This window comes from Scyliorhinus canicula, chromosome 9 (assembly GCF_902713615.1).
Source record: "Scyliorhinus canicula chromosome 9, sScyCan1.1, whole genome shotgun sequence".
Taxonomy (NCBI): domain Eukaryota; kingdom Metazoa; phylum Chordata; class Chondrichthyes; order Carcharhiniformes; family Scyliorhinidae; genus Scyliorhinus; species Scyliorhinus canicula.
The window spans coordinates 12,641,302-12,669,202 of NC_052154.1; the positions used below are offsets into that span (position 1 = coordinate 12,641,302).

General features: G+C 47.4%; 1 protein-coding gene across 2 annotated transcripts in view; it reads left to right on the forward strand.

Moving 5' to 3' along the window:
- The first annotated feature begins 778 nt into the window (after nucleotides 1–778).
- si:dkey-234i14.6 overlaps nucleotides 779–27,901 on the forward strand; it is a 152,276-nt gene continuing 125,153 nt past the window's right edge. The window contains exon 1 of one of the 2 annotated variants that reach the window (XM_038806250.1): nucleotides 779–1,853. In XM_038806250.1, the coding sequence (XP_038662178.1) occupies nucleotides 1,368–1,853 (486 nt within the window). In that variant the 5' untranslated portion in view covers nucleotides 779–1,367. The remainder of the gene's footprint in view (nucleotides 1,854–27,901) is intronic. The other variant, XM_038806249.1, reaches the window with a different exon arrangement.

The window sequence follows — 27,901 nt, forward strand, 5'->3', positions numbered from 1 at the left end:
TGCCCAAGACCGGAAGAAACTACAGAGAGTCGTGAACACAGCTCAGTCCCTCACGCGAAACCGCCTCTCATCCATTGACTTTGTCTATACCTCCCGCTGCCTTGGGAAAGCGGGCAGCATAATCGACGACCCCTTCCACCTGGGTTATTCTCTCTTTCAACCTCTTCCATCGGGCAGGAGATACAAAAATTTGAGAACACCCACCAACAGATTCAAAAACAGCTTTTTTCCCCACTGTTACCAGACTGAATGACCCTCTTATGGACTGAACTGATCTTTCTACACATCTTCTTTACAGTTGTAGCCCATACATTCCGTGTGCTTCATCCAATGTCTACATTGTGTATTTATGGTATGTCCTATATTTTTCATGTATGGAGCGAACTGCCTGGATTGTGCACAGAACAATACTTTTCACTGTATCTCAGTACACGTGACAAAAAAAATCCAAATTAAAACAGTGGGGGGCAAGGTGATTAATTGTCAATCTGTTAGTGAGATAGGGTGCCTGGTGGTGGAACTACAATCCACATGAAACCATCGCGCCGTCAGCGCCTTTATACACGGAGACATCCGCCACATATGTGATCAAAGAGGCTGGGATATGTAATTTTCGTGAAATATATTTTTTCCCTTGCAAACAAGCCCATTGGAACCCTAATGCAATTGTAACGACACTTCTGGGCAAAGCAGTCTCGCTGGGCTTGACGTTTGACAAATCTCCTGGGGGGGGGGGGGGGCGGGTTCAGAGTGGATTCGATGTGAATGTAGCTCTTGGCACCCGGCTGACCGCTGGTCACATCAGGATGGATTCGAATTGGGTCAAGTGGTGGCATTTTTGAGAATCTCGGATGCAATTTAACAAGAGACGGGGGGAATCGAGTTTTTTTTTCTCCCAAATATAAAATTGCAACCCATCTGGCGATGATGGAAAGCAGGGGTTAGGGGGAGATATCATTAACATTCCTGCCTGGCCCACACCGCCGACTTAATGACTGTCAGGCGGCCTGGAGAGGGACCCAATTTTGCAAGTTTGATCCAATTGATCGCTTTAAGTTCTGGGGCTCCGTGCCTGGAGTTTGAATGCACGGAAGCGCCTCATTGAAAGTTTGTTAAGACTGTACATGCGTCAGCGAGTGGTTTGCATCTGCAGCCAGCAGAGTTGACGTTTATAGAGAGAGAGAGAGAGGGGGGGGAGAGAGAGGATCAGAGGTTTACCTTCCCTCTCATTCCTGAGCTACCTTGTAAACCACCAGAGAAGCCAAGAAATTGGAGCGATTCAGCAAGAGTCTGCAATTGAGACACTTTCCCCAGCCCTCTAAACAACACACACACACAGCTGAGACATTGATAGCCCTGAAATTGACATGCGATGCCCTGAAACTAACAAGAGCTGGTTCAATGTGACAACGCAGCAAGCGATGGAGGAGTACGAGGCTCTGGTGTACGACACAGCCCTGAGCACCTTGGTGGCCGTGCTGGTGTACGTGCTGCTGAAAGTGAGCGTGGACGGCTACCGGCAGTGGAGAGCCCGGGTGAAGGTGCTGATCGTGGGCTCGGGTCCGGTGGGGCTGACGGCCGCGCTGATCGCCGCCCGCTCGGGCAAGGTGCTGCGCCTGGTGCTGCTGGAGGAGCGCCACCGCACCGCTCTGCTGGCCAGACCCCAGCAGATCGCTCTGGACCCCGGCAGCGTCCGCTTCCTCCTGGGGCTCGGCGTGGACTTCGACAACATGGAAGGCTGCTGGCACAACGAGCACTTCTTCACCAAGGTCGGGGTCTTCCAGGAGTACGTGCTGAGCCTCTTGGAGAAAAAGAAGCAGGAGATGGACCTTCAGATCTACCTGGGCACAAAGGTAAGTGGAGTTTGGGAGGGGCAGCACTTACCGACCACCCTTAAATCGTCAGGGAGTTTGGAGAGGGAGACTGTGAATCTGGCGACCTTTAATTGGTAACGAATTTGGTGACTTTTCTCACGGACGTTGTTACATATTTCCGGATGAAAATACTTTCTCTTTAAATTACTCCACCCCACTCAAGCGAGTGTTTCAATTTTCCCCTTGGGGACCAGAGAGAGCGTTAATATTCATAGCGGGGTCCCTCAGGAGTGTGTCAGTAAATCAATCGTGTTTTACTTACACAAAAGTTAAACAATCAAAGTTTGAAGTCTTGTTGACATTTTATTTTAAAAATCTGAAACATTTGATTCAATGTTGATGCCTGTAATATGGCAACACCTGGCTTCTGAACCGATGTGATTTAACTCTTTTTAAAAAAAATGTTTGTTTCAATTATTCTTCCTCTGCTGGCAATGATAATTTTAAAATGAGTCATATTTCGATACATTGTCACTGGTTGCCACTTGCGGTGCCTACACAGCCTGGTTTGACTCAGGCAGAATGGTTTTTGTCCATATGAAAATCGCTTATTATCAGGAGTAGGCTTCAATGAAGTTACTGTGAAAAGCCCTTAGTCGCCCCAAGGCGCCTGTCCGGGGAGGCTGGTACGGGAATCGAACCGTGCTGCTGGCCTGCTTGGCCTGCTTTAAAAGCCAGCGATTTAGCCCAGTGTGCTAAACCAGCCCCTGGTGACAAACCCGTTCTGAGATGAATTTAATGCAAGTCATACTCTCCTTGTTCATTAACAACTGCCCCCCAAAAACTGGGTGAACTAAAATACTGTTAAGAACATAAGAACATAAGAACTAGGAGCAGGAGTAGGCCATCTGGCCCCTCGAGCCTGCTCCGCCATTCAATTAGATCATGGCTGATCTTTTCTGGACTCAGCTCCACTTTCCAGCCCGAACACCATAACCCTTAATCCCTTTATTCTTCAAAAAACTATCTATCTTTACCTTAAAAACATGTAATGAAGGAGCCTCAACTGCTTCACTGGGCAAGGAATTCCATAGATTCACAACCCTTTGGGTGAAGAAGTTCCTCCTAAACTCAGTCCTAAATCTACTTCCCCTTATTTTGAGGCTATGTCCCATTAACTGGGAGTTTTTGTGGAGTTCTAACATGGATTTTAAGGAAAATGGATTTTAAGTGCACCTTAGCTGTGGCTTCCCTGGGTGCCAAATCTGATCCTGAGGGAGTGGGGTGATTTGGCAAGACCAGTTTACCCCGCTCCCTTATTTGACCTGAGCTCTAGCCTGTCTTTTCTGCTCCCCACACTAAATGCCTACATTATTATTGCTGTCATGTGACAGTCTGCAAGATTCTTCTGGTAAATATTATGCCCTGCTTTCATGCTGAGTCACATTGCAACAGTCAATTTCCAGCTTCTCCTTGATATTAGCCCGTTCAACACATTTCACCTGTTATAAAAGCAGGGCCTCCTACCTATTTAGAGTTGGGCGACAGTATTTGCATTCATCTTGATCGATGAAAACGGCATCACCATGCCTTCATTGTCGTTAAGTCAAAATCCTGGGACTCTTCTTAACAGCACTGTGGGTGTACTGATGCCCAGGAAAACAACAGTGGTTCAAGAAGGTGGCTGGCCAACCACCTTCCCAAGGGTCATTCGGGATGGGCACTATAATGCTGGCTTTGTCAGAAACATCTACGGTTCCATGAATGATTATGAAACAAATCACGACATCTGATTTTGTATTTGCCGATGGTTTAAGTTAATTGCTTATTGTTCACGTGTTATTTTTAATGTCATTGCGTTCTGCTGGAACGATTTCCATTATTGGCTGGAATTCTCTGGCCGTTGAGATTCACTCTTCCTGCTGGCAGCGCAGTGCCGCCAGCCAATTTCCTGGTGACGTTGGGTGGCTTCCATGGGTTGACAAGCAGCGGGAAGATGGAATACCGCCACCAGCGAATGGCGTGCCACCGTGAAACACGCGTCCGGGAAGCTGGAGAATCCAGCCCATTGTGTTCGTGATCAGTTAACCCTCCGTCACGGAGAAAGCAAAGGTTGGCAGGAGAGAACATAGAACATAGAACAGTACAGCACAGAACAGGCCCTTCAGCCCTCGATGTTGTGCCGAGCCATGATCACCCTACTCAAACCCACATATCCACCCTATACCCGTAACCCAACAACCCCCCTTAACCTTTTTAGGACACTACGGGCAATTTAGCATGGCCAATCCACCTAACCCGCACATCTTTGGACTGTGGGAGGAAACCAGAGCACCCGGAGGAAACCCACGCACACAGGGGGAGGACGTGCAGACGCCACACAGACAGTGACCCAGCCGGGAATCGAACCTGGGACCCTGGAGCTGTGAAGCATTGATGCTAACCACCATGCTACCCTGCTGCCCCATAGTTTCTAGCATTTGTCACCCCAGAAGGTGACAAATGCTAGAAACGCTACAGAATTGCGGTGTAGAAGTTGGGAAAATAATGTGAACTTGAGGTGCATGCTGATGCCAACATAATATTAATAAATCGCTTATTATCACAAGTAGGCTTCAATGAAGTTACCGTGAAAAGCCCCTAGTCGCCACATTCCGGCGCCTGTTCAGGGAGGCCGGTACGGGAATTGAACCCTCGCTGCTGGCATTGTTCTGCAGCGCAAGCCAGCTATTTAGCCCACTGTGCTAAACCAGCCCCTGGAAATAACCCAAGAGTTTGTGATGAGGACGCGGACACTCTGAGACACACGTCACCACAATTGTCTGCACCGTTTGTGTTACTCCAAAAGGGGAGCCCTTTGTCCATCTCCCTGAGTTCGAAAAGGCTGCTGCATTTGCACAGTAGATATGCATTGAAACCCATCCCGTGAAACTCGGACAGCATTTGACAATATAAGAACCATTTTTGATGAGATTTTGGTTCCTGCAATGCCTCTGAACTTCCACAGCCTAGGAAACAAGAGCAACTTGTGCAAGATACTGCAGATGTTGGAAATCTGGAAAAAGAACAGAAAAATGCTGGATAAACTCAGCACTCCTGGCAGCATCTGTGGAGAGAGAAACAGTTATTAAAATCCGAGATCTTAACTCTCACTCTCCATAGATGGTGCCAAACCGGCTGAGCTTGCCCAGCATTTATATCTATGTGATAAAATGAAAATGAAAATCGCTTATTGTCACGAGTAGGCTTCAATGAAGTTACTGTGAAAAGCCCCTAGTCGCCACATTCCGGCACCTGTCCGGGGAGGCTGGTACGTGATGTAATGCGTTGACTGCAATCTGAAGTGCCAAAGCACTTCAAAGAAGCACCATAAAACAAAATATGTTGCTTGAGTCACATAAAAGAGGTATTTAGTTGGATGCCGAACAGCTTGGTCCAAGAGAGAGATTTTGAGGAATATCAGTGGTGGAAATGTGAGGAGGGAATTCCAGAGGTTAGGGCCCAGGCAACTGAAAAGCATAATGGAGTGGCGGAGAGATTAAAATCAAAAGAGGCCGGGACTTGATGGTGAGATGAGCAGTGATAGCTCGGATGTTTGTGGCCCTGGAGAAGATTAAGAGATGGGAGGGGGGCAGGGGGTGCCATTATCCGATTGCACTTCCTGCAATTTGCGGTGCAGAGATTTTGAGCTGAAGTAGAAGGAACAACATTTAATTTAAAAAGCAACATGCTGTGAGATGTCCTGCTCTAAATGCAATGGGTCAGTTTAAGGTTTCGTGTGTCAGTTCTGACTAAAACATTCCAAGCCACAATATTAGCCACTCTGATTTCCCATTTGAGCTCCCAATATTTTGTTTGGATAACCCTCTGTGGTTCTGTCTTGTAAAACGTCAAGCATGCAACCAATTGAGATTGAGCCTCTATTATGGTCATTATTATTATTTACCAATAGCTCGTGCTGTTCAATTTATTTTCTAACTATCCCCCAAAACATACACTTTCTATGTAGCTACTACAAGGCTCTAATAAGCTCATCGCAAATAGGCTCCATGAGGAACTTTCAAAAATGTGTTTTTAATAGAATCCCCCAGTGCAGAAGGAGGCCGTTTGGCCCATCCAGTTTGCACTGATTCTCTGAAAGAGCTCTCTACCTAGGCTCAATCCCACCTAACCTGCACATCTTTAGGCTGTGGAAATTTGAGCACCCAAAGGAAACCCACGCAGACACGGGGAGAACGTGTAGCATAGTGGTAGCACTGTTGTTTCACAGGCCAGATCCCAAGTTTGATTCCCGCTTGGCTCACTGTGCGGAGTCTGCACGTTCTCCCCGTGTCTGCGTGGGTTTCCTCTGGATGCTCCAATTTCCACCCACAGTCTAAAGATATCCAGGTTAGGTGGAGTGGCCACGCTAAATTGCACTTCTTGTCCAAAAAGATTAGGTGGGGTTACGGGATAGGGTGGAGATATAGGCTTAGGTAGGGTGCCCTTTCCAAGGGCTGGCTATGATTCTGTGGTTCTGTGCCCAGAACCTAGATCTAACCCTCATGATCAAACTTTGGTTCAACATCTCACCTTAAGTGAAGGTCTTCTGACAATTCAGTGCTATGCTGAAGTGAATCAGCCTAGATTATGTGATCAAGTGTCTGGTGCTGGATTTGAATGCACCGCCTGCTGACTCCGAGGCAGACATCCTACCAAGACTGTATGCTGCAACAAACCACCACCACCGACAACCCCCCCCCCCCCCCCCCCCCACCAACCATGCCCCACACAGATTGTAGATATGCTGTCATGCATGAACTTTGTTCTCCCTATTTTACTCTCCTTTCAGATATCACATTAGAAATTAAGGCTGTATTTGCTCCCTCAGTGGATGCAAAATACGCCAGGTCATTTCTTGAAGAAGAATCGAGGAACTTAACATGTTGTTCTGCTTAACATTTATCCCTCAATTGATGTTCTTTTCTTTTAAAAACAAAAGCTTGGTAGTTTGTCTCATTATTGTTTGTGCGCAAGTTACCTGTCACGTTCCCGACATTACAATTATAACTACAATTTTTGTACATGTAGAACCTCATCCACTAAAATATTTTGCAACACGATATATAATTTCCTTTCTAGGATTTCAAAAGAGCGGAACCCTAATTTTTTTTTACTGCATCTAGCTTTCTGTTCCTCTTAAATTGTACAAGCTTCTTAAAATTCCAGTTTTGCATTATTTAGCACTACTTTGTCCGTACTCGGTGGTATTTCACACTGTTGACCTCTGTTGCTCAATAATTTAAAGTTGCCTCTGCTAAAATAAGGTACTCGGACTACACTTTTCTCAGCATTGACACTGGCTGTGATGTACGATTGAACCATGGCAGTGTTTTGTTCTGGGAATGTAACTGGTTAGTAACCCTCTTAGTAGGGTCAAATTGGCAATATGCTAATGCATTTCCCATGGCCTGGAAGTGAAAATTCATATTTTAATACAAAAACAGAAAATATTGGACAATCCTGGCAGGTCTGACAGCATCTGTGGAGAGAGAAGGGAGAGAGAAGGGAGCTAACATCAGCTATGGCAAAGAGTCATCCAGACTCGAAACGTTAGCTCCCTTCTCCCTCCACAGATGCTGTCAGACCTGCTGAAATTGTCCAGCATTTTCTGTTTTTGTTTCGGATTCCAGCATCCGCAGTAATTTGCTTTTATCTTTGTGTGTAATATCTTAATACGCCAGTGCAGAGGAAATATAACCAGTTGGGGTTTGCACAATGTCAGTATGCCTATTGAAGCTTCATAAAGAGTTTAGCTCAGTTTGTAGTGAATCTGCGATATATTTCTGGTGCCATAATTTTAACATCAACATTTTTTTTGCCACAAAACTGTGGCTCACTTGGTAGCTCTTGAGTCAGACGTTTGTGGATTTACTCCCTCACCCAAAGACATGGGCAATCCCCCACCACCCCCCTGGAGGTTGACACTTCAGTGCAATACTGAAAGAGTGTTGCCTTGTTGGAGTTACTTTCTTTCGGGGGAGGTCCTAAAGGTTCTCGAGGGAGTATGGACGTTTCAAATTCTTTCAGAAAGAATGCTCCCTGATGTCCAGGACCAATGTTGACTTCACAACCAACATCAAAAACAGATCGTCTGGTTATTACCATATGGCTGCTTGTGAGAGCTTGCTTTGTCCAAATGGGTGGCTGTTTCCTACGTGACAAAAGCAAACGTATGTGGAAAGAGCTTCAACTGAATGGACTGAATTATGAGCCTGTACCTAATGGCGGCACGGTAGCACAGTGGTTAGCACTGTTGCTTTACAATGCCAGGGACCCGGGTTGGATTCCCGGCTTGGGTCACTGTCTGTGCGGAGTCTACACGTTCTCCCCGTGTCTGCGTGGGTTTCCTTCTGGTGCTCCAGTTACCCCCCACAAGTCCTGAAAGATGTGCTCGTTAGATGAATCGGACATTCTGAATTCTCCCTCAGTGTACCCGAACAGGCGCCGGAATGTGATGACTGGGGGCTTTTCACAATTTCAGTCCACTGTTAACGTAAGCCTACTTGTGACACTAATAAAGATTACTATTACAATCACTCACCCACTTGAAGTTGGTCTTGTTAGTGCTTGCAGTTTGCTGGTAACTTGTCCAAGTAGGACCAGATATGAATTGATGTTCTCTCATAATACATAATATTGATGGTAAAACCCATAGTAAATTGAAAACCTAACCGATGGGAGAAATGTCTCCTTGTTTGACTCTTAAGAGTCCTCTGTGAAATAATTTGCAACTCAACACTGACATCTTTTAGCTGTATGTTGTCTTTTCTGTTGAAATACTTCTCGGGTTGTTTTACAGAGGCTTCAACCCAATTCTTGGAGAAGGCAACTCTTGCGATATGGGATAGTGAGGTTTGTGGCTGTCGGAAATAGGGGGAGAGAAATTCTGTTTGATGCAGCGTGGGGGGTGGGGGGTGGGGGGGGGGCGCGTCAGGGCCAAGGTACATTGTTGGAGGGGTTAGTGCCTGAACTGGGGGTAACTGATGCTGAAACTGGGTGACAAAATTGATCGAAATATATTAGGGGCTGTTTAGCACAGGGCTAAATCGCTGGCTTTGAAAGCAGGCCAGCAGCACGGTTCGATTCCCGTAACAGCCTCCCCGAACAGGCGCCGGAATGTGGCGACTAGGGGCTTTTCACAGTAACTTCATTTGAATCCTACTCGTGACAACAAGCAATTTTCATTTTTCATTTCCAATAACTCAACTGCAGTTTGTCTAAAAGAAAAATGTGGTCCTCCTTCAGAATCCTCCTGTGATTTTGAGTGTCATGACAGCCTGTGTTGCATTTATGAATGAATATTTCATATATTCTTGAAGCATTTCAGTTACATTAGCTCCTCCCCTCCCATGAATTTTCCCTGGAGCCTGAGGGGGAGAAAGATAATTCTTCACTATCCAGTGAAGAGCTGCTGAGCAATTGTATTTTCTTCAAACAAAGAGTTTTGCTTATGACCCAGCATGTCCTTTGAGAAGCGTTTTTGATTTTTTTTTTTCCTGAGCTATTTTTACCCAAATTGTCAGTCCTGAGCGGTCCTTTCATCACTTTGTTGCTTGGAAGTCAAGGAAATCCGTCTGAACAATTATTACATTGTTGCATTAGGAACAATTAGGGAGCCAGTTTTAATGACCAACGTCATTTTTCAGCTTCTTTACCTCAAATTTTCCTCCTCCCCAATCCTTTGAGTGAATAGTTCTGAGGGATCTGGGGTGGTTGGTATTGGCGAATGGAGTGCGATGGGTGTGGTCCTTCTCTGGGTTACAGTGTGCCCAGATGGGCGAGCCTCTCGCCTGAGCCCACAGGCAGGGGGCCACTGTTCATCAGGTGGGCTCCCCTTGTGGCAGAGGGGTTATCTGTCACTAAGTGGGAATGGACCCTTAATTGGCCACAAGTGGTTCCTTTGGGCCAGGGAGGCTGTCCTCCATCTTCCCCGTTGCAGGTATAATAGCATGATGATGGGATGGTGATGGGCACGGTAGCGCGGGGGGGGGGGGGGGGGCACGGTAGTACAGTGGTTAGCACTGTTGCTTCACAGCTCCAGGGTGCCAGGTTCGATTCCTGCTTGAGTCACTGTCTGTGCGGGGTCTGCACATTCTCCTCGTGTCTGCGTGGGTTTCCAGTTTCCCCCTAAAAGACATGCTGTTAGGTGAATTGGACATTCTGAATTCTCCCTTTGTGTACCCGGTAAGAAGTCTTACAACACCAGGTTAAAGTCCAACAGGTTTGATTCAAACACGAGCTTTCGGAGCGCAGGAACTTGAGGAAGGAGCTGCGCTCCGAAAGCTCGTGTTTGAATCAAACCTGTTGGACTTTAACCTGGTGTTGTAAGACTTCTTACTGGGCTCACCCCAGTCCAACGCCGGCATCTCCACATCTGTGTACCCGAACAGGCGCCGGAGTATGACGCTTGGGGGATTTTCACAGTAACTTCATTGCAGTATTAATGTAAGCCTACTTGTGACAATAATAAAGATTATTATTATTTTTCAACCCCCCGGCCACCCCCATTCCTAGCAGGCTGGTAAAATCCAGTATATCATGCCTGATGGACGCACCATTTGAAAGGATGGAATATGGGGAATTGGGTGGAAAGGGATAAAAACGCTAGCATTTAACCACAGGAATCTGGGTTCAAGTCAGTCATGGGATGATGTGTCTCCGATGCTTGTTAGCTGTAAATTTGCAAAGTGATCAGAATGTGGTCTGCCTTGAATCCATTTCACTCGGGTAAATCTAAGATTTCTTGGGTGGGATTCATGTAGTCAGGAATAGTTCTCTGCTGTTCGAATTGAGACAGATGAGCATAGATCTGACTGTAACGTACCTGGGAATGCTTGAGCCTGACATTGGTTAGAACAAACAGATGTCTGGTCATATACTTTTCTTCAGGAGGTATCTGCACTGGCTCTCTGCATTAGTCTCTGCACTACACATTGAGTCCATCCACAGTGATCAACCATTGGAAATTCTGACCGGTGATCGCATTATTGATCTTAGTTGAGACTGATATTAATGAATGAAAAAAATTAAAATTGCTTATTGTCAGAAGTGGGCTTCAAATGAAGTTACTGTGAAAAGCTCCTAGTCGCCTTGTTCCGGCGCCTGGTAATTAACTGGTAACATTTGGAAAGACAAATTCACCAATAGTTAAGATCGGGTTTATTTAAACTGTTAAATGTCTATGTTGACCTCTTTCAGCCACACGTTGTAATGGACAAGCGCTGAAGCTTTTCTTTATTTTAGATCGGTTAGATTTCATCTTGTAAAAAGTAAGATTTGGGAGCTAATTTTAAAATGATAAGCACTCAATTCAGCTATCTGCTAGCAGGATGTTGTGTAAATCTGTACTTCTAAAACATTTACTGGGACATGTTCTTGTGCATTACAATTGAAGGAACGGGAGTGCTAATTGGTGTTATGTGTTATACTGTGCATGGAAACATTCATAGGTTCTGATTCTGCCAGATTTCTCCTTTATCGTTGAATATTATCACTTTGGAATTCCTGAGTTTCTGCATAAACAACATTACTTCCTTCTCGGCAATTAAGGTAGATAAGAATCAGGAGCTTTCTGAAGTTATTTGTTTGAGTCTGAACAAACTTCTAATTAGCTTCAACCTCATGGACGTTATGTGGTGGTCGCTCTATCGGGCAAGTTAAGGTCGTATTTTGAGGATTTTGAGGGGGACTGTGTGTGCAACAGTGCTCCTTTTAAAATGTTCTTGTGCACTGTGAATTTACCAATGCATTTTACCTTTAAATATTTCTGCATGACCACACACACGTGGTATTTAACATGGAATCAGGCATGTGTGGCATCCTCCAGGCTGATGCACATGTGTGCAACTTAGCGGGAGCTTTGGTGAGCAGGTAAGGTGCTGTTTGCACTTATGGTTTTATTCCAAAACATACAATGGAAGGTTCTCAATTTTTAGTCTTTCCAGCACACGGTGCGAACACATACTGTGAAATTCTGCATCTCAGGCGGCTGCCATTTCCCCTCCCAATAATATTATTGAATTATAAAACATGGTCTGGGGCTGCACGGATGCACTTACTTTGTCAGGAATTGGAAAATGTCCTCTAAAGCTGTCTTGTATTTTATAAAATGTCTGGTTTTGGTGTGCAATTCCCCCCCGCCACCCCCCCAAAAAAAATCTGTCATTTTAAGATTTCCGCTAATCTGCACTTCTCCACAATCTGTTGCATTGCTAGATGAGGGCTAATTAATTTAAATGAGGGCAGAGACGAAACGGCAGAGATTTCAGGTTATTAAGCCAGTTTGAATGAGAATGTGCTGGTAATTGTAACAATCTTCAATCAATGTTCCTTGTTTGTTCAGGCAGATTGCAAAAAAGCGATTCCGTTATTGAGAGCTCAATTTTGGTTATCCTGATTCTTGGTTGCTTTGTACTATTAACTGTCCCGAGTGGAAGCCAATGAGACGAGGAGGCCTGACTTGTGGAAAACTATTGAACCTGATGGTGTGGAGGAGCAGAATTAACCACAGCGTAGAATCTCACTGATCTTTGCATTTGTGGTGGCATTGATCATTTTTTCATTTTTACTTACAAGGTTTATTTGCCCGGGCAGTGCGTGCCAACAGACTATTTGACTGCCTCGGGTATCACAGCTGGGTTTAATAAGAACTAGGAGCAGGAGTAGGCCATCTGGCCCCTCGAGCCTGCTCCGCCATTAAATGAGATCATGGCTGATCTTTTGTGGACTTAGCTCCACTTTCCGCCCCAAACCCTTTATTCCTTTATTCTTCCTTTATTCTTTGAAACACTATCTATCAGTATCTTGAAAACATGTAATGAAGAAGCCTCAACTGCTTCACTGGGTGGGGAATTCCATAGATTCACAGCCCTTTGGGTGAAGAAGTTCCTCCTAAGCTCAGTCCCAAATCTATTTCCCCTTATTTTCAGGCAATGCCCCCCTAGTTCTGCTTTCATTCGCCAGTGGAAACTGACCTCCCCGCATCTACCCTATATGTTCCATTCATAATTTTATATGTTTCTATAAGATCCCCCCCCCATCCCACCACATCCTTCTAAATTCCAATGAGTACAGTCCCAGTCTACTCAACCTCTCCTCATAATCCAACTCTCTCAGATTCCTATGCTGGAATGGCATGGCTACATGTCGCTGGATACGAATCGGGAGCAGGAGAGTTGATTGCTTTTCTTTTCCACTACTGAGTCCATTCATGCCAGTTAGCCTGAAGGTAGCAATTTGGTCTTGCAAAGTGACTCTGTTGTTGACAAGCTGGTTTAAAATGAGGCTGTATAACAATGGTGGTCTTGGGGGTGGCGGGGGTGGGAGGAGAGCACATGCGGCTCATCAAGGTTCCAAGTGCGGTCCACGAGACATATTTTTGATTGTTGTCACTGATGCACAATCAATTGCACGAAGACTTGAGTTGGATACAACTGAGGCTTTATTGCTCCAAGATGTGTGGCCTCCCACAGCAGCTGGCGCAATGGCTGCAGCATGGAGGACACACACATTTATACTCTGCCTGCTGGGCGGAGTCAGCAGGCAGGGACTACCAACGTACCTGTAGTAGAGGTCCTACCATACATCCTCTAATAGAGGTGCAACAGTGGTTTACCACATTCACTCCCTGTTAAAATTGAGTCCGGTGGGGGTGGTGGAGAGCTATATACAACAAATGGTTTTTACATTTACAATATTCGACAGAAAGAGGGGAAAAAAAAGTGTCTTTTGAAGTCCAGTGGACCAGTTAGAGGTTTAACCGGTCTGGGGCCTTGATGTGCCACTGGGAGCGACGTAGTGGTGGCGGCGATGCCGATGCTGGTCTGATGTCCGGTGACTCCGGGAGCATGCCAAAATCCTCTTCATCCTCGGGCGTGGGCAGGGGGAGGACAGATGGTCCTGTGGGGGGTTGCTGCTGGGAGCGCCGGGGGTGGGTAGTGCTGGGCCGGGTGTGTGTGTGTGGAACCTGCTGGTGCCAGGTCCCTGAGGGAGACAGTACACCGACGGCAGCCAGGATACGCCACGTAGGCATGGAGCAATTGCACCCTCTCCACCAACGGGTCCGCCTTGTGGAGTCAGACGTGCCTACCGAGCAGGACAGGTCCTGCAGCTGTGAGTCAAGTGGGGAGTGACACCCCGGATGTGGACTTCCTGGGGAAGGCAAAAAGTGATAGAGGCGGCCGTCTGTCTCGAAGGAAGTGTATGGACGGTCTGATTTACGAATGGGGAGCTGGTGGTAGGTGGATTTGAGGTCGACCGTTGAGAAGACCCGGTACTGTGCAATCTGATTGACCATATCAGATATGCGTGGGAGGGAGCACGCGTCGAGCTGCGTGTACTGATTGATGGTCTGGCTGTAGTCCACGACCATTCTGTGTTTCTCCCCAGTTTTAACTAATACCATTTGGGCTCTCCAGGAGCTGTTTCTGGCCTCGATGATGCCTTCCCGAAGCAGCCGCTGGACCTCTGACCTGATGAAGGTCCTGTCCCGGGTGCTGTACCGTCTGCTCCTGGTGGCGACTGGCTTGCAATCCGTGGTTAGATTTGCGAAGAGGGAAGGCTGATCGACCTTTATGGTCGCGAGGCCGCACACAGTGAGGGGTGGTAGGGGCCCGCCGAATTTCAGGGTTAGGCTCTGGAGGTTGCACTGGAAGTCCAGGCCGAGTAGTAGGGCAGCGCAGAGGTTAGGGAGGACGTAGAGGTGGAAGCCACTGAATTCTACGCCCTGGACCGTGAGTGTGACTATACAGTACCCCCGGATTGCCATGGAATGGGATCTGGAGGCCAGGGAGATTCTTTGATTGGTGGGGTGTACCGCGAGGGAGCAGCGCCTTACCGTATCCGGGTGGATGAAGCTTTCGGTGCTCCCACCTTTGTGCAATTGATCGTGCATCAATTTATTGCTCTAAGACTTGAGTTGGATACAACTGAGGCTTTATTGCTGTAAGATGTATGGCCTCCCACAGGAGTTGGCGAAATGGTTGCAACATGGAGGACACACATATTTATACTCTGCCTATTGGGCGGAGCCAGCAGGCAGGGGCTACCAATGTGCCTGTAGTACAGGTCCTACCATACATCCTCTAATAGAGGTGCAACAGTGGTTTACCACAGTCACATTCTGCTGGTTTCCACCTGCATAATTTCTTTCCTACCAGTATAATTAAAGTGATTCTTATTAAAGCAAGGGCACATGAAGTGAGATGCATGCTGATTGCACACACTGATTGTCTGCGCTCAAGTTGATGACCGTTCTCTTAATAAATGAATGATTAAACATTTTCTATAACTTCTTGTGAAATATACGGCATGTATTAGATGTATTCAATCTTATTCATGGGGTCATTGTTAGTGATCAACCTTGTCGCCCACTCAATAACCTAGGTTGCCCATCATTGCTCTATATGAATATGAAATACGAGCAGAAGTAGGCCATTCAGCCCTTCACATCTGCTCTGCCATTCAATAAGATCATGACTTCTGTTTGAGTTTTACATTTCCATCTCGATCTGATAACCACTCATGTTGCCCATCACTGCTCTGTATAAATATGGAAATACGGAATAGGAGCAGAAGTAGACCGTTTGGCCACTTGAACCTGCTCCGCTATTAATAAGATCATAATTGATTGAGTTTTACATTCCCGTCTCCACCTTAACCATCATGCGGCCCACTCACTAGCTTAGGTTGCCCATCTCTGCTGTATATATTTCTTATTCATTTATGGGATGTGGGCGTCACTGGTTAGGCCAGCATTTATTGCCCATCCCTAGTTGCTCTTCAGAAGCTGGTGGCGAGTTACCTTCTTGAACCTGCTGCAGTCATTGAGCACCCACTGTGCTGTTAGGGATGGAGTTTCAGGATGTTGCCCCTGCAAAGTAATGTATTTCCAAGTGAGGGTGGTGAGTGACTTGGAGGGGAACCACCAGGTGGTGGGGTTCCCAGGTATCTGCTGCTCTTTTCCATCTTGATGGTATGGGCCATGGATTGGGAAGGTGTTGTCTAAGGAACCTTGGTGAGTTACTGCAGCGCATATGTAGATGGTACGCACAGCTGTCACTTTTCATCGGTGATGGAGGGTTTGAACGTTTCTGGAAGGGAGAGCAATCAAGCGGGCTGCTTTGTCCTGGATATGGTGACACTGGTCCTGGTCACAGTGGAGAGGATTGGGTAATTTCCCTGTCAACAACTCATAGAGTCCGCACTGCTGGACATGACTAAATTCTACGCACATTATTCATGCAGCCAAGTCCTGCCCTGCCTCTAGCTCATTGACTGACTCATTGCTTCTTTCAAAGAATTATACTCCGCAGAAGTGCCAATGTTTCACTGTAATTTCTGTTCATTCTTCGCTCTCTCAGTCTTGTGCTGTTGAGCCCTTGGCAATTCAAATTCCGAAACAGGTTGAGCAGCAAGTTATCGGAGTCTGAGTTTTTTTTTGTGTGTAGTTTTGTTATTCACATTCATTTTGAACATGCAAGATCTGGGGCTGGATTCTCCGCGAACCGGTGGGGCGGGCAACTCCGGCACGAAGGAGTGGCGTGAGCCACTCCAGCGTCGGGATGCCCCAGAGGTACGGAATCTTCCGCACCTTCAGGGCCTAGGCCGGCGCCGGAGTGGTTTGCGCCGGCCGGCACGGAAGGGGCTTTGTGTCATGCCAACCGGCGCCAAAGTGCCTCCGCCGGCCAGCGCGAGTTGGCGCATGTGCGGGAGCGCCAGCGTGTGTTGGTGCCATCTCAGCGCATGCGCAGGGCGGGGGGGTTCATCTCCGCTCCGGACATCGTGGACTGTTAGAGGCCAGTGCGGAGGAATAGAGTGCCCCCATGGCACAGGCCTGCCCGCATATCGGTGGGCTCCGATCGTGGGCCAAGCCACCGTGGGGGCACCTCCCAGGGCCAGATCCCCCACCCCGAGGACCCCGCAGGCCGTCCATGGAGCCAGGTCCCGCCGGTAAGTACCTGTTGTAATTTACGCAGGCGGGGCCAGCCATAAACGGGCGGCCACTTGGCACATCGCGGGCCGGAGAATCGCCGGGGGGGGGGGCTGCTGCTGACGGCCTCCGACCGGCGCAACGCGATTCCCTCCCCCGCCAAATCCCCGGCGCCGGAGAATTCAGCAGCCGGTGGGGGACAGATTCATGCTGTTTCCTCCCCCCACCCCCCCGGCGATTCTCCGACCTGGTGAGTTGAGCATGGTGAACAATTAGCATCAGATTGGAGCAGAGGCATACACTCGCTTTGAGGAAGAGATTGATTTTGTGGTGCATCTGGAATCTTGAATTACAATCAATGAACTGCTCATCATCAAGCACAAGAATTGAGGCCGTCAATCCAGTTACAATCCCTGTGGTGACTGATGCCTTGTGAAAAGAAATGGATTTCATAAATAGCCAACAGAAATAATTGAAGGACAAGGTTTCATGTTTTAATACTTTCAGAGAAAGTAACGTAAATCAAACATTACTTAACAGGCAATCAATACATTGAATGAAGGAAAAGGTGCTTCCACATTCAATAGCACAATCGAGGTATGTCTTGCAACTCCTTGCGCAATGCATCACATCTCTTAACAGAATTTTAGCATTAAAAGAACAAGTGTAAAGTTGTTCCTGGCTCTCCAGGTCCATTTCTCCCTATCTAATACTTCCAGTGTCCTCCAAAATGCATTCCACTCAGTTTGAGTCTTGCAGATTTTTGTTTCCATCAGCAAAGTTCCCTGTTGCAACTTCTTGTTCCATCAATCACTAAAAGATCCATCTCCTCTGTTCCCTTTCTTTTGGATAGTGTCTTATAAGCTTACTGCTTTTATTTCTCTCTCCGTCTTCAATGCAATCGCATCTAACCTCTTGCCCGTTGCATATTTCCAACGTGTAGATGATCCGTTTGTTATATTTGAATTTGCAGCCGCATGTATGAATTTCTTTACACGCCTTAATGGGCGCAATTCACCTTTTGAAATGGAGAAGTCTTGCTAGTTAACGTGCGAGTTAAGTAATCTTCCAATGGGTTGGGTTCTCCACTACTCTACCGCAAGCCCATTTTTGCAGCACAGCTTTGCTAGTCAATCTACGTGTTGGGAGTCCTATTGTTCCAATGGAATAACAGTGGAAAATAAGGAGACAGCAGATGAATTGAAGAAGTATTTTGTGTCTGTCTTCACTATATAGGATACAAGTAACATCCCAAAAATAGCTGTAAATCGGGAATTGGCAGGCAGGGAGGAACTTTAAAAAAAAAATAAGTTTAGAGTACCCAATTAATTTTTTCCAATTAAGGGGCAATTTAGCATGGCCAATCCACCTACCCTGCACATCTTTGGGTTGTGGGGGTGGAACCCACGCAAACACGGGGAGAATGTGCAAGCTCCACACGGGCAGTGACCCAGAGCCGGGATCAAACCTGGGACCTCGGCGCTGTGAGGTAGCAGTGCTAACCACTGCGCCGCCTTGGGGGAAAATTACAATCATCAGGGAAGTAGTAATAAGCACTTTGCTGGAGGGGAACTAGGGGCTGACAAGTCCCAGGGCCAAGATGGATTTCATCCGAGGGCCTTAAAAGAAATGGCTAGCGAAATTGTTGGTGGATTTGTCTTGACTTTCCAACATTCCCTATATCCGGGGAATGTTCAATTCGATCGGAAAATAGCAAATTTAACTCCATTAATCAAAAAGGGAGGGAGACAGAAAGCAGGAAACTATATGAGGAAAGGTTGGGCAGCCTTGGTTTGTATCCATTGGAATTTAGATGAGTAAGAGGCAACTTGTTTGAAACACAGAAGATCCTGAGGGGTCTCGAAAGGGTGGATGTTTCCTTGAGGGAAGAATTTGAAATGCAATGAAAATTAAAAAAAATGAAATGAAAATCGCTTATTGTCACGAGTAGGCTTCAAATGAAGTTACTGTGAAAAGCCCATAGTCGCCACATTCCGGCGCCTGTTCGGGAAGGCTGTTACGGGAATCGAACCGTGCTGCTGGCCTGCTTGGTCTGCATTCAAAGCCAGCGATTTAGCCCTGTGCTAAACAGCCCCAGAATTTAGAGCTAGGTATTGTAAAGCACGAGGGTTGACCATAATAATCAACTGAGGTTTATGAGATGGATGTTGACTGTGCAAAGGCTTACTCCTAGATTAAGACAAAAGAGCCCCTGGAGCAGCCGATGATGTCACGGACTACCAGTGACACAACTCTTAAAGGGACCATGCAACAACCCACATGTACAATACCAGGTGTCACTGTTTAAAGGCAAGGGGTCACCCACTTAAGACAGCGATGGGTGAAATGTTATTCTGAGAGTAGAGCATCTTTGGAATTCTCTTCTTCAAACCACAATATAAAAATGTTGAATATTTTCAAGGCAGAAGGAGATAGATTCTTGATTAAGACAGAGGTTATCGGGTAGGCATGGGTCTACATCAAATCAACTGTGATCCTATTGAATGGTGGGGCAGGCTCATAGGACTGAGTGGCCAACTACTGTTCCTAATTTGTACGTGTATGTATAAGACTTTTACCATAAATATATAATTTTCTTTTTGGTGCAATATTTTGCCATTGATTTGTGCTCGGCATGAAACCGTGTGGTGATTGTAGTAATTTTAAATTAATCTCGTGATGTGCAATTTTAAAAAGTGGGCAAAAATGAACCAAAATTATTGTAGAAATCCAGACCAAGCTGTGCGTTAATTATGGTTTTAGCAACCTCCAATATTGGCATGACTTCAGATGAAAGAATTCGATCTGAGTCTAAGATTACAGTTAATATGATTACATCTAATTCTGTGAATTACAGAAAAGATCTTGGCCCAAAATAAACTTGTTTTCTGTGCATAAAACATCTGCAGAAATAATCGTCTGCAACTTTAAAAGACAAATATTTTGGTGGTGCTTTGGGTCAGAAGCGGAATACGTCAAAGGAGTCTTGTTACAGGTGAGGAGAGCGGGTTGCAGATCAAATGCCGTCGGAAAAATGAAATTGAAGATGCTTCTGTAGTCATGTCAATGTGGAGACAGATTGCAGAACTCTGCGATGCATGAAGATTGAAATGTCTCGGTGCATGAAACGTAAAATGTTAGTAAATACAGTCATCCCGCCATCTACAGGGGTTCTCTACTCGTTAAGTGTGAAATTGCAAACTGTGAACTTGCGCTTGCAGAGAGTCGGTGCACTCTTTGTGGGAAAGGGGCGAGTTTAATTATCTAAATCGCACCCGAGTAACATTTTAGGGCTATGAACCCTGATTACATATAGAACTACAAACATGCGGGTAAACAGATTTGCATTGGAGGGGACCGCAGATCTTGTGTGTTGATTGTGGGCTGGCAAAGCAGGTGATTTGCAAGGCAAATGGAATGTTGTCGTTTATTGCAAGGGCAATTGATTGTAAAAGTTGGGAGGTTTTGCTGCTTTTTGAACAAGGCCTTGGTGGCACCACATCTGGAGTACTGTGTACAGTTTGTTGCCTCCTTATTTAGAAAAGGGTATGTTTGCTTTCAAAACTGTCCAGAGAAGGTGCGCCAGGCGCATTTCTTGGAATGAAGAGCTTATCTTGTAAGGAAAGTTTGGACAGGTTGGGCCTGTACCCATTGAAGTTTAGAAGATTGAGAGGTGACCTGCTGGAAACATAGAAGATCCTGAGCAGTCTTGGTAGGGTGGATATAGGGTGCACGTTGCCCCTGAGTAAGGTATGTCCCCCTCCAGATCACGATGGCCTGCCAATTGGTGGCCCCCGATCGTGGACCTAGCCACCGCTGAGGCCCCCCCCCCCCTCCGAGTCAGATTCCCCCTGCCCCCCACCAGGATCGCCACCGCAGGTCTCAGCTCCCGCTGGAGCTCCTGTCGGGTGGCACCAGATGTGAATCACGGCAGCAGGTGTTCAGATGGTCGACCGCGGAGAATCGCTGTGGGCACCTCTTTCACCGGCACCCGACCCGCGATGCGTCAACCGCGCGCGTGTGACTGGTGGGTCCGCGGAAGTGCTGTTACGGCATGAACGGCTGTTCTCTGCCCTGGCACCGGGCGCGATTCCAGCGCAGAAGGTCGTTGAATCCCGCCCAAGATGGCTCTCTTAAGAAGAAGATGAGGAGAATTTTGTTTTACTGGGGACATTAGTCAGTGGCGTCCTCATCCTCCGAAAGAGTCACTGAATATTTCTAAGGCTGTGTTAGATGGATTCAAGAGAGTTAGAATTTGAGATGTGGTGGATCGAGATGTACACTGGAGGCTTCCAGTAGGAAAGGGGTTATTGATAAAAGATATAGGCAGTTAAGCGACACAGAACACTATGCAACAGGTCTTAACACTTGGCCTCCTGGTCCACATTGCCTGGGGTCCTGTTCCCAGGGTCCCGCACAAGCTCCTTGTTGGGCGGGCGCGGGATTGACCCCGAGCTGGTCACATGGTCTGTGGCCGCCTGCCCCCTTTTAAAGGAGCTGCACTACCACAGTAGGGTCGATAGGAAAGGAGAGTTGAGGCCCATGTCAGATCAGCCAAGATCTTATCAAATGGCAGAACAGGCAAGAGGAACCAGGTGGCCAATTGTGCTCCTGGTGCGAATGTTTAGATATATTTAACCTCGATTTTGATATATTTTTCTTGTCGCTTTGACTTGATTGACCGCTTTCTCAACAAAACTTCAGAAAACACTCAGTTTGTGGCCCCACACTCTGGTTGGAATTTTCCGACCAATCTCGCCGGTGAGATTTTTTTGGTCTTGACGAGACCCTACTGCGGGATTCCTGGTGGGGGGGGGGTCCATTCAATGGGGTGCAGAAAATCCCGCCTTAGGTATTAAATCAATCATTGAGGCTACCACATGATGGTTGGTGAAAGTAGCAGTGTTGACGGTGACAATGAGGAACCTAGTTTTTAATGCAGCTTGTTATTGTGATTAGGAATGCACTGTCTGAAAGCGTGATGGAAGGACACAACAGAGATATTCAAAAGCAAAAATATTTAAAGGGTAATGGGGAAAAGAGAGTCTGAATGGGGTAAATTGAATAACTCTACCAAAGAGTTGGCAGAAGGGCGATGGAACAAATGGCCTCCTTTTGTGTTGTATCGTCACAGAATTCTGACAAGACTCTGAACAATTTTTATTGGTTGAGATGCTGTGTCTCACCAGCGTTTGTTCCAAGTCCAATCAGGGGTATGGCTGCCAGCACGACTGCACGTGCTTTATGCAGGGAGGCCTAGGGAGCCCTGAGCAGACCCATCGATGGGGTCCAGCTGAAATGGGAAACCCTCTATCCACGATTAGGCAGAGTCCTGCAAATAGTGACCAATCCTGCTTGGGAGGCTGTGGCCGTGATTGTGAGCGCCAGTTCACTCCATTAGAGGGCGGGCTTACTTAACCGGAACTCCACGGTGATCTCACAGGGTCTCAACACTTGCCATTCCACCCTCTGTTCTCTTCCCCACCCCCCACCTCGGCACACACGCCCATCTCTTGCCTGCACACTCTCCATCTGTCTCACTGTAGGATAGACTCAAACGCAACAGTTGTCAACAGGAAAAGTCAGCCGGAGTTATGCCCGAGCTGCAGACCCTAACCCCTTTTGAGCGGTGAGCCATTTGAGCTTTGACCACATCTGTGCAGCGGGCGAGGTGGGTGAAGGAGATACCTGTGAGAGCTCTCATCACAGCCAGCCATGGTGCACGCCTCCTGTGAGTTAACTTTCTTGTCAGTCTGCCCCTGTCATGCACTAATGTCATCTTGCTTCCCATGAAGGTCAATCAGGCCTGACCATCCCCCCCCTCCCCCCTCCTCTGGAGATCCCAGACACGAGCAGCTCCGAGGGAGACATTGCGGAGAAGAGCATTGATGAGGTGTAAGAGCTGTCACTCGCTCCCTCCACCAGCATGGATACTCTTGCCTCAGTGGGAATTGGTAGCAGGCAGGCTTCTGGGTCACTCACAGTTGATGAGCTGCAGCAGGCTGAGGCAGGGACTCTGGGATGAGGGATGCCCGAGCCCTGGACTCTGCTGACCTCTAGTCCGAATTTGCGCCTCTGGGTTCGGTCATCCCAGAGCTGCTGGAGCTACAAAGACATGGGCCGGCATCCTCGAATAACAGGGCTATGTCCCCACGCCGGCGTGAAAAGCAGCGCCAACCACTCTGGTGTCAACGGTCCCCAATAATGAGGAATTTTCCCCTTCCTAGCGGGTGAGGTTGGCGCCGGAGTGGTGCCCGCAGCGCCAGCCGGAGCAGAACGTCCCGCGCGGGTCGGGCATGGGTGGAATGGCCGGCGTAATTCCGCACATACGCGGGGGTTCACTTCTCCGCGTCGGCCCCCGGGCAATATGGCATAGCCCTACAGGGGCCCGGCGCAGTGTAAAATAGGCCTCCACGGAACCAGTCCGCCCGCCGATCCATATACCCCGATCGCCGGCCAGGCCACCGTAGCCACCCCCCCCGCCGGGGTCAGATCCGCCCCCCCCAACCCCCTCCAGGACAGCCCCCGCAGACTCGCCTTCCAGGTCCCACCGTGTGGGACCTGAGTAACCCACGCTAGTGGGACTCGGCCAAATTCGTTGGCCACTCGGACCCTCGGGGCCCGGAGAATCGCCGGGGGGGGGGGGGGGGTAGCTATCAACGGCCCCCGACCGTCGCGGCGGGAATCCCACGGGCACCCGAGAATCAGCGCTGGAGAATGGGGAATCCAGCAGCGGGGCGCGGTTCTCATATCCCCCTGCCCCCCCCCCCCCCCCCCCCCGGGATTCTCCGACCTGGCATCTTGTCGGAGAATCCCGGCCCGAGTATCTGGAAGAGATATCAGCATCCCTCCTTGAACTGCAAGCCCGATTGGATGAGTCCCATTGCCTTCTGTCGAAGGAAATGGTGCTGCCACTCCAATGCAATGAGTCCAACAATACAAGGGTGGTGTCCACAGCGGTTTTATTAGGTTGTAATTGACCGCTCATTCACAGCCAGCTGTCGGGATTGTCTGATCCCGAGACCCCAGCTGTGAAACTAACTGTAATATTTACCAACATCTAGCTGTGATTGACAGGTGGTGGACTACATCAAAGGTTGTTGAGTGCTCTCACTTCCTTTTTTTTTCTCTGGAAAAAGCACTTAGCTGCCATTTGATGGTCCAATTGCAAGATTCGTAAGCGAATTTCTCGAAATCGCCTTTGGATTCTTGCTCTCAGCGTGCGCACGAACCAGAGGCGATTCAGCTCTGGAGAGAGAACATAGATTCACAAATGGAGAATTTAACCCCAGGTCAAATTCCTCTGCTCTTCTGTTGAATTCACCTGAGCAGGCAAATGGGTCCTGGGTTTAACATTATATCCAAAGAACTGCACGTCTGTAGCACTCCCTCACATGATCAGATCTGAGCAATAGCCTTTAAAAAATGTTTCCCTTCTTAAATAATCTATTTTGTGTCGCTAGATCCTTGGGGCTTGAATATGTATCAGATATTGACCACAATGCTCGCCTTTCCATGCATTCGATGTTGTGGCATATTATCATTATGCCTTCAAACTGTGGTGTGAAATTTTAACACTGGGAGGATTGGGGAGCACCATGGTCTATTTTATGACCTTCACTGCCAATATCTCAACGTAGTGAGTTCCAGGCTGTAATTCTGGTGTAGCCATACACAGCAGCGTTTTAGTTGGAAGTAAGATACTACAAACAGTAGCATCTGCTACAAATAGCTCATCTGTGTTGAAGTGTTGCTATGCTTGGGTTTAATTGTAGGAAGAAAGGACAACTAAACAAGGTGAGGAGATTGAAGGAAAGAATGGATTGGAGTGTAAGACCATGTGACACAGCTCTTAAACTCGATATTACTATGGTTACCAAGGGTCATATGGGTGGCGTAGTAGCATAGTGGTTAGCATAGTTGCTTCACAGCTCCAGGGTCCCAGGTTCGATTCCCTGTTGGGTCACTGTCTGTGCGGGTCTGCACGTTCTCCCCCTGTGTGCGTGGGTTTCCTCCAGGTGCTCCGGTTTCCTCCCACAGTCCAAAGATGTGCAGGTTTGGTGGATTGGCCATGCTAAATTGCCCTTGGGTTAGGTGGGGTTACTGAGTTAAGGGGATAGGGTTGAGGTGTGGTCTTAGGTGGAATGCCCTTTTCAAGAGCCGATGCAGACCCTATGGGCCGAATGGTTTCCTTCTGCACTGTCAAATGATATGACAATGACAAAGCACTCATTTAATTTTTGTAACTTTTTCTCTGTATTGTTTTCCCATCATGGAGATTCCTCTGCAGTTTCTAATGCTGGTCAATAGACAAGGGCTGTTGACATTTTCCAACAAATTAACTTTTGGGAGTTTCTGATGGCAAGTTATCAGCAGTGTGTATGTATAACCATGGCCCCAACAATGTTTGGCATTTAAACTATCTATTAATTCAAGCTTTGATAGACTTGGACCTGGAAATTTCTCTTGACTGCGTCCTCAAAAGGAGACGCGTGTTTGTCTCAACCAAAATCGATGCTCCTGGCCACAATGACTGGGCAAACTTGGTGAGTAGCTAAAACATCACAGATTAGGAAGTATCAAGGTTGCTTGGTCAGTGTTGGGTTGGCTGACACTGCAGGCAGTGGTCCGCTCCGCAGCTAGGACATTGACCCTGTATTTGGAATAGTGTCTTCAGTTTGAGACAGGAGGAGCGAAGACTGACCCATGCCCCCTACAACTGCAAAAATGGGAGGGGGAAAAAGTCTTCAATCCCCAGGATCTCCATTCCAATTCCCTAATTGTTTCCTCGATATTGAAGATATCCAGGGATACGAGGATAGTGCAGGCAAATGATGTGGAAATAGATCAGGCATGATCTCTAGGTGAAAGGCGAACCAGGCTCAAGAGGCAGGATGGCCAGCTACCCCTATTTCCTGTGTTTCTATGTAATCCTATTTCACTAAGTAACCTCGAGTCTGGAGACTCCGACTATCAGGATTATAGATTATTTATTTTAACTTTTACCCTTCCAGTTTTCTCAACCCGCTGGGTGCTGGGTGCAGTTCTGTTGTGAATGACCTGTGTGGTAGCTTGCTGAATCGATTTCTTTTCTCGTCTGACATTTGCACAAATGTATATTTGCCAATCAAATTACTGGATGAGGATTGTGGGCAGAATTCACCCAACCCGGGGTGAGTTTTGTTAAAGGTGGGCACGGTGCATCTGGTTTAGCCAAAAAGTCAGCAACCTGCCAGTGTAAAATCCTGTTGCAATTCTCCCATTGGTGGGTCGCCCTTCCCACTAGCAGGTGATGTGAACGCAATTTGCATCTCATGAATTATCATTAAAACACAGCTGCCCGCTGGCATCCCATCAGGCATTCCAACCTTGCGTCACCCCAGCAGGGAATCACATCGGCATCAAACCCAGTTGCTAATGATTGGTGCGCACAAGGCAGTCTCGGTTCACCAGAGAATTCAGGGTGAGTGCAACAACTTTCTGCCATAGCACTCTGCTGCTCCTGACATGCTGTTTGCCACTCTGCAGGGGCAGACCGGATCCTGTCCTCCATCTACATGCCCAGTAGGTCTTCATAGACTCTCCTGTGTCACCACGTCAGATCGATACTGTGCCTGGGGAGTTCAGGCGTTTCTTTCCCCCTAATGCCAACATTAGTGTCTCTCTGGACAAGACTGTCCTGCCCCGCAACAAAGATCCGAAATTAGATTGAGGTTTGGAGTGCAAGATGGCGGGAGATGTGGTTTTAAGAAGACAAGGGGAGATGTGAATGGAAGGATGAGGGTGGGGCTCTCAATCGTACGCATCCATCTCAAAGAGATGGATGAAGAATGATGGAAGGCAGAGGGAAGACTGAAGGGAGAGAGACCAAAGAGAAAATGCTGGAAAATCTCTGCAGGGCTGGCAGGATCTGTAGGGAGAGAAAAGAGCTAACATTTCGAGTCCAGCTGACCCTTTGTCAAAGGGAGAGAACCTGAGAAGACTGCATGAAAAGCTCACAAAGTGGTCAAAGGGATACCACCTTGTTTATTGGAAGGGGATGCACGAGGACTGCAGATGCTTTGGGTAAAGGACCAAGTGGGGAAGGACACCTCGCAGGTGATGGGTTTCGTGGGAGGGTGGTTGAATCAAGGATGAGACTCCTTTTTGAGGCTGCCAGCCTTTTGTCTCTAGGTTGCTGACATCCTGTGCAGTCTGGTGAAATCAGGTCACTGCAGAGAGTAACACGAGTGTGGCGGACTGGCATTTAAATATGTTGCTGGGACCTTCGACCCTGCCGGCTGAGGGCACATGAATGAAGTAGCCAGGAGAGTGAAGGGGAAGTCGCTTGTGAATAATTAACAAGCTTCGAAGCGCGGGATTCTGCCATTCAAGTGGGTGGATCAGGCCACCACCGCACTTACGGCAGAATTCTCCCATTTTGAGACTGTTCTCTTTTGTTTCCTCCCTATGCTGTAGGTAGACATGCTATAGTCGAATCTGGTGGGTCAATTGCTGCTGGGCTAGGGTTACCTAGCTCACCACAGGCCAAGGACCAGTATGGGCTCCACCTTATTTATGCATCTCTATGGACAATTTATCGTTGGGGATCGCATCACCATTTGCTGAACCAATTGAATGCCTTGTTTAGAGACACTCTGGAAGCTTCCAGATGATTGTGTATTGTTCAGTCTGATCATTTCTGAACCTTTCCAAGTGGAATTTAGGAGCCAGAATGGTAAATTTAAACTTATAACTCTGAACTACTTTCTGGGTTTTGTCCATTTTTGTTTGAGAAATAATTTGGTATTCAACCAAAACTAACATGTGTTAAATCCTAAAAATATTTACTGCTGGGATTTGATCTCTTGGCTGACCAATGTATGGACTCATTGAAGGACATTGTGGAGCTGGGTTTGGGCCCTGGCTCAGAGGTAGCACTTTCCCACCTTGAGTTGAAGGGGGGCAACGAGTATAAAAGTTTGCAAATTATGTTACAGTTATATAGAACGTTGGTTCGGCCACATTTGGAATACTATGACCAATTCTGGCCACCGCACTACCAGAAGGATGTGGTGGCTTTGGCGAGAGTGCAGAAAAGGTTTACTAGGATGTTGCCTGGTATGGAAGGTATTAG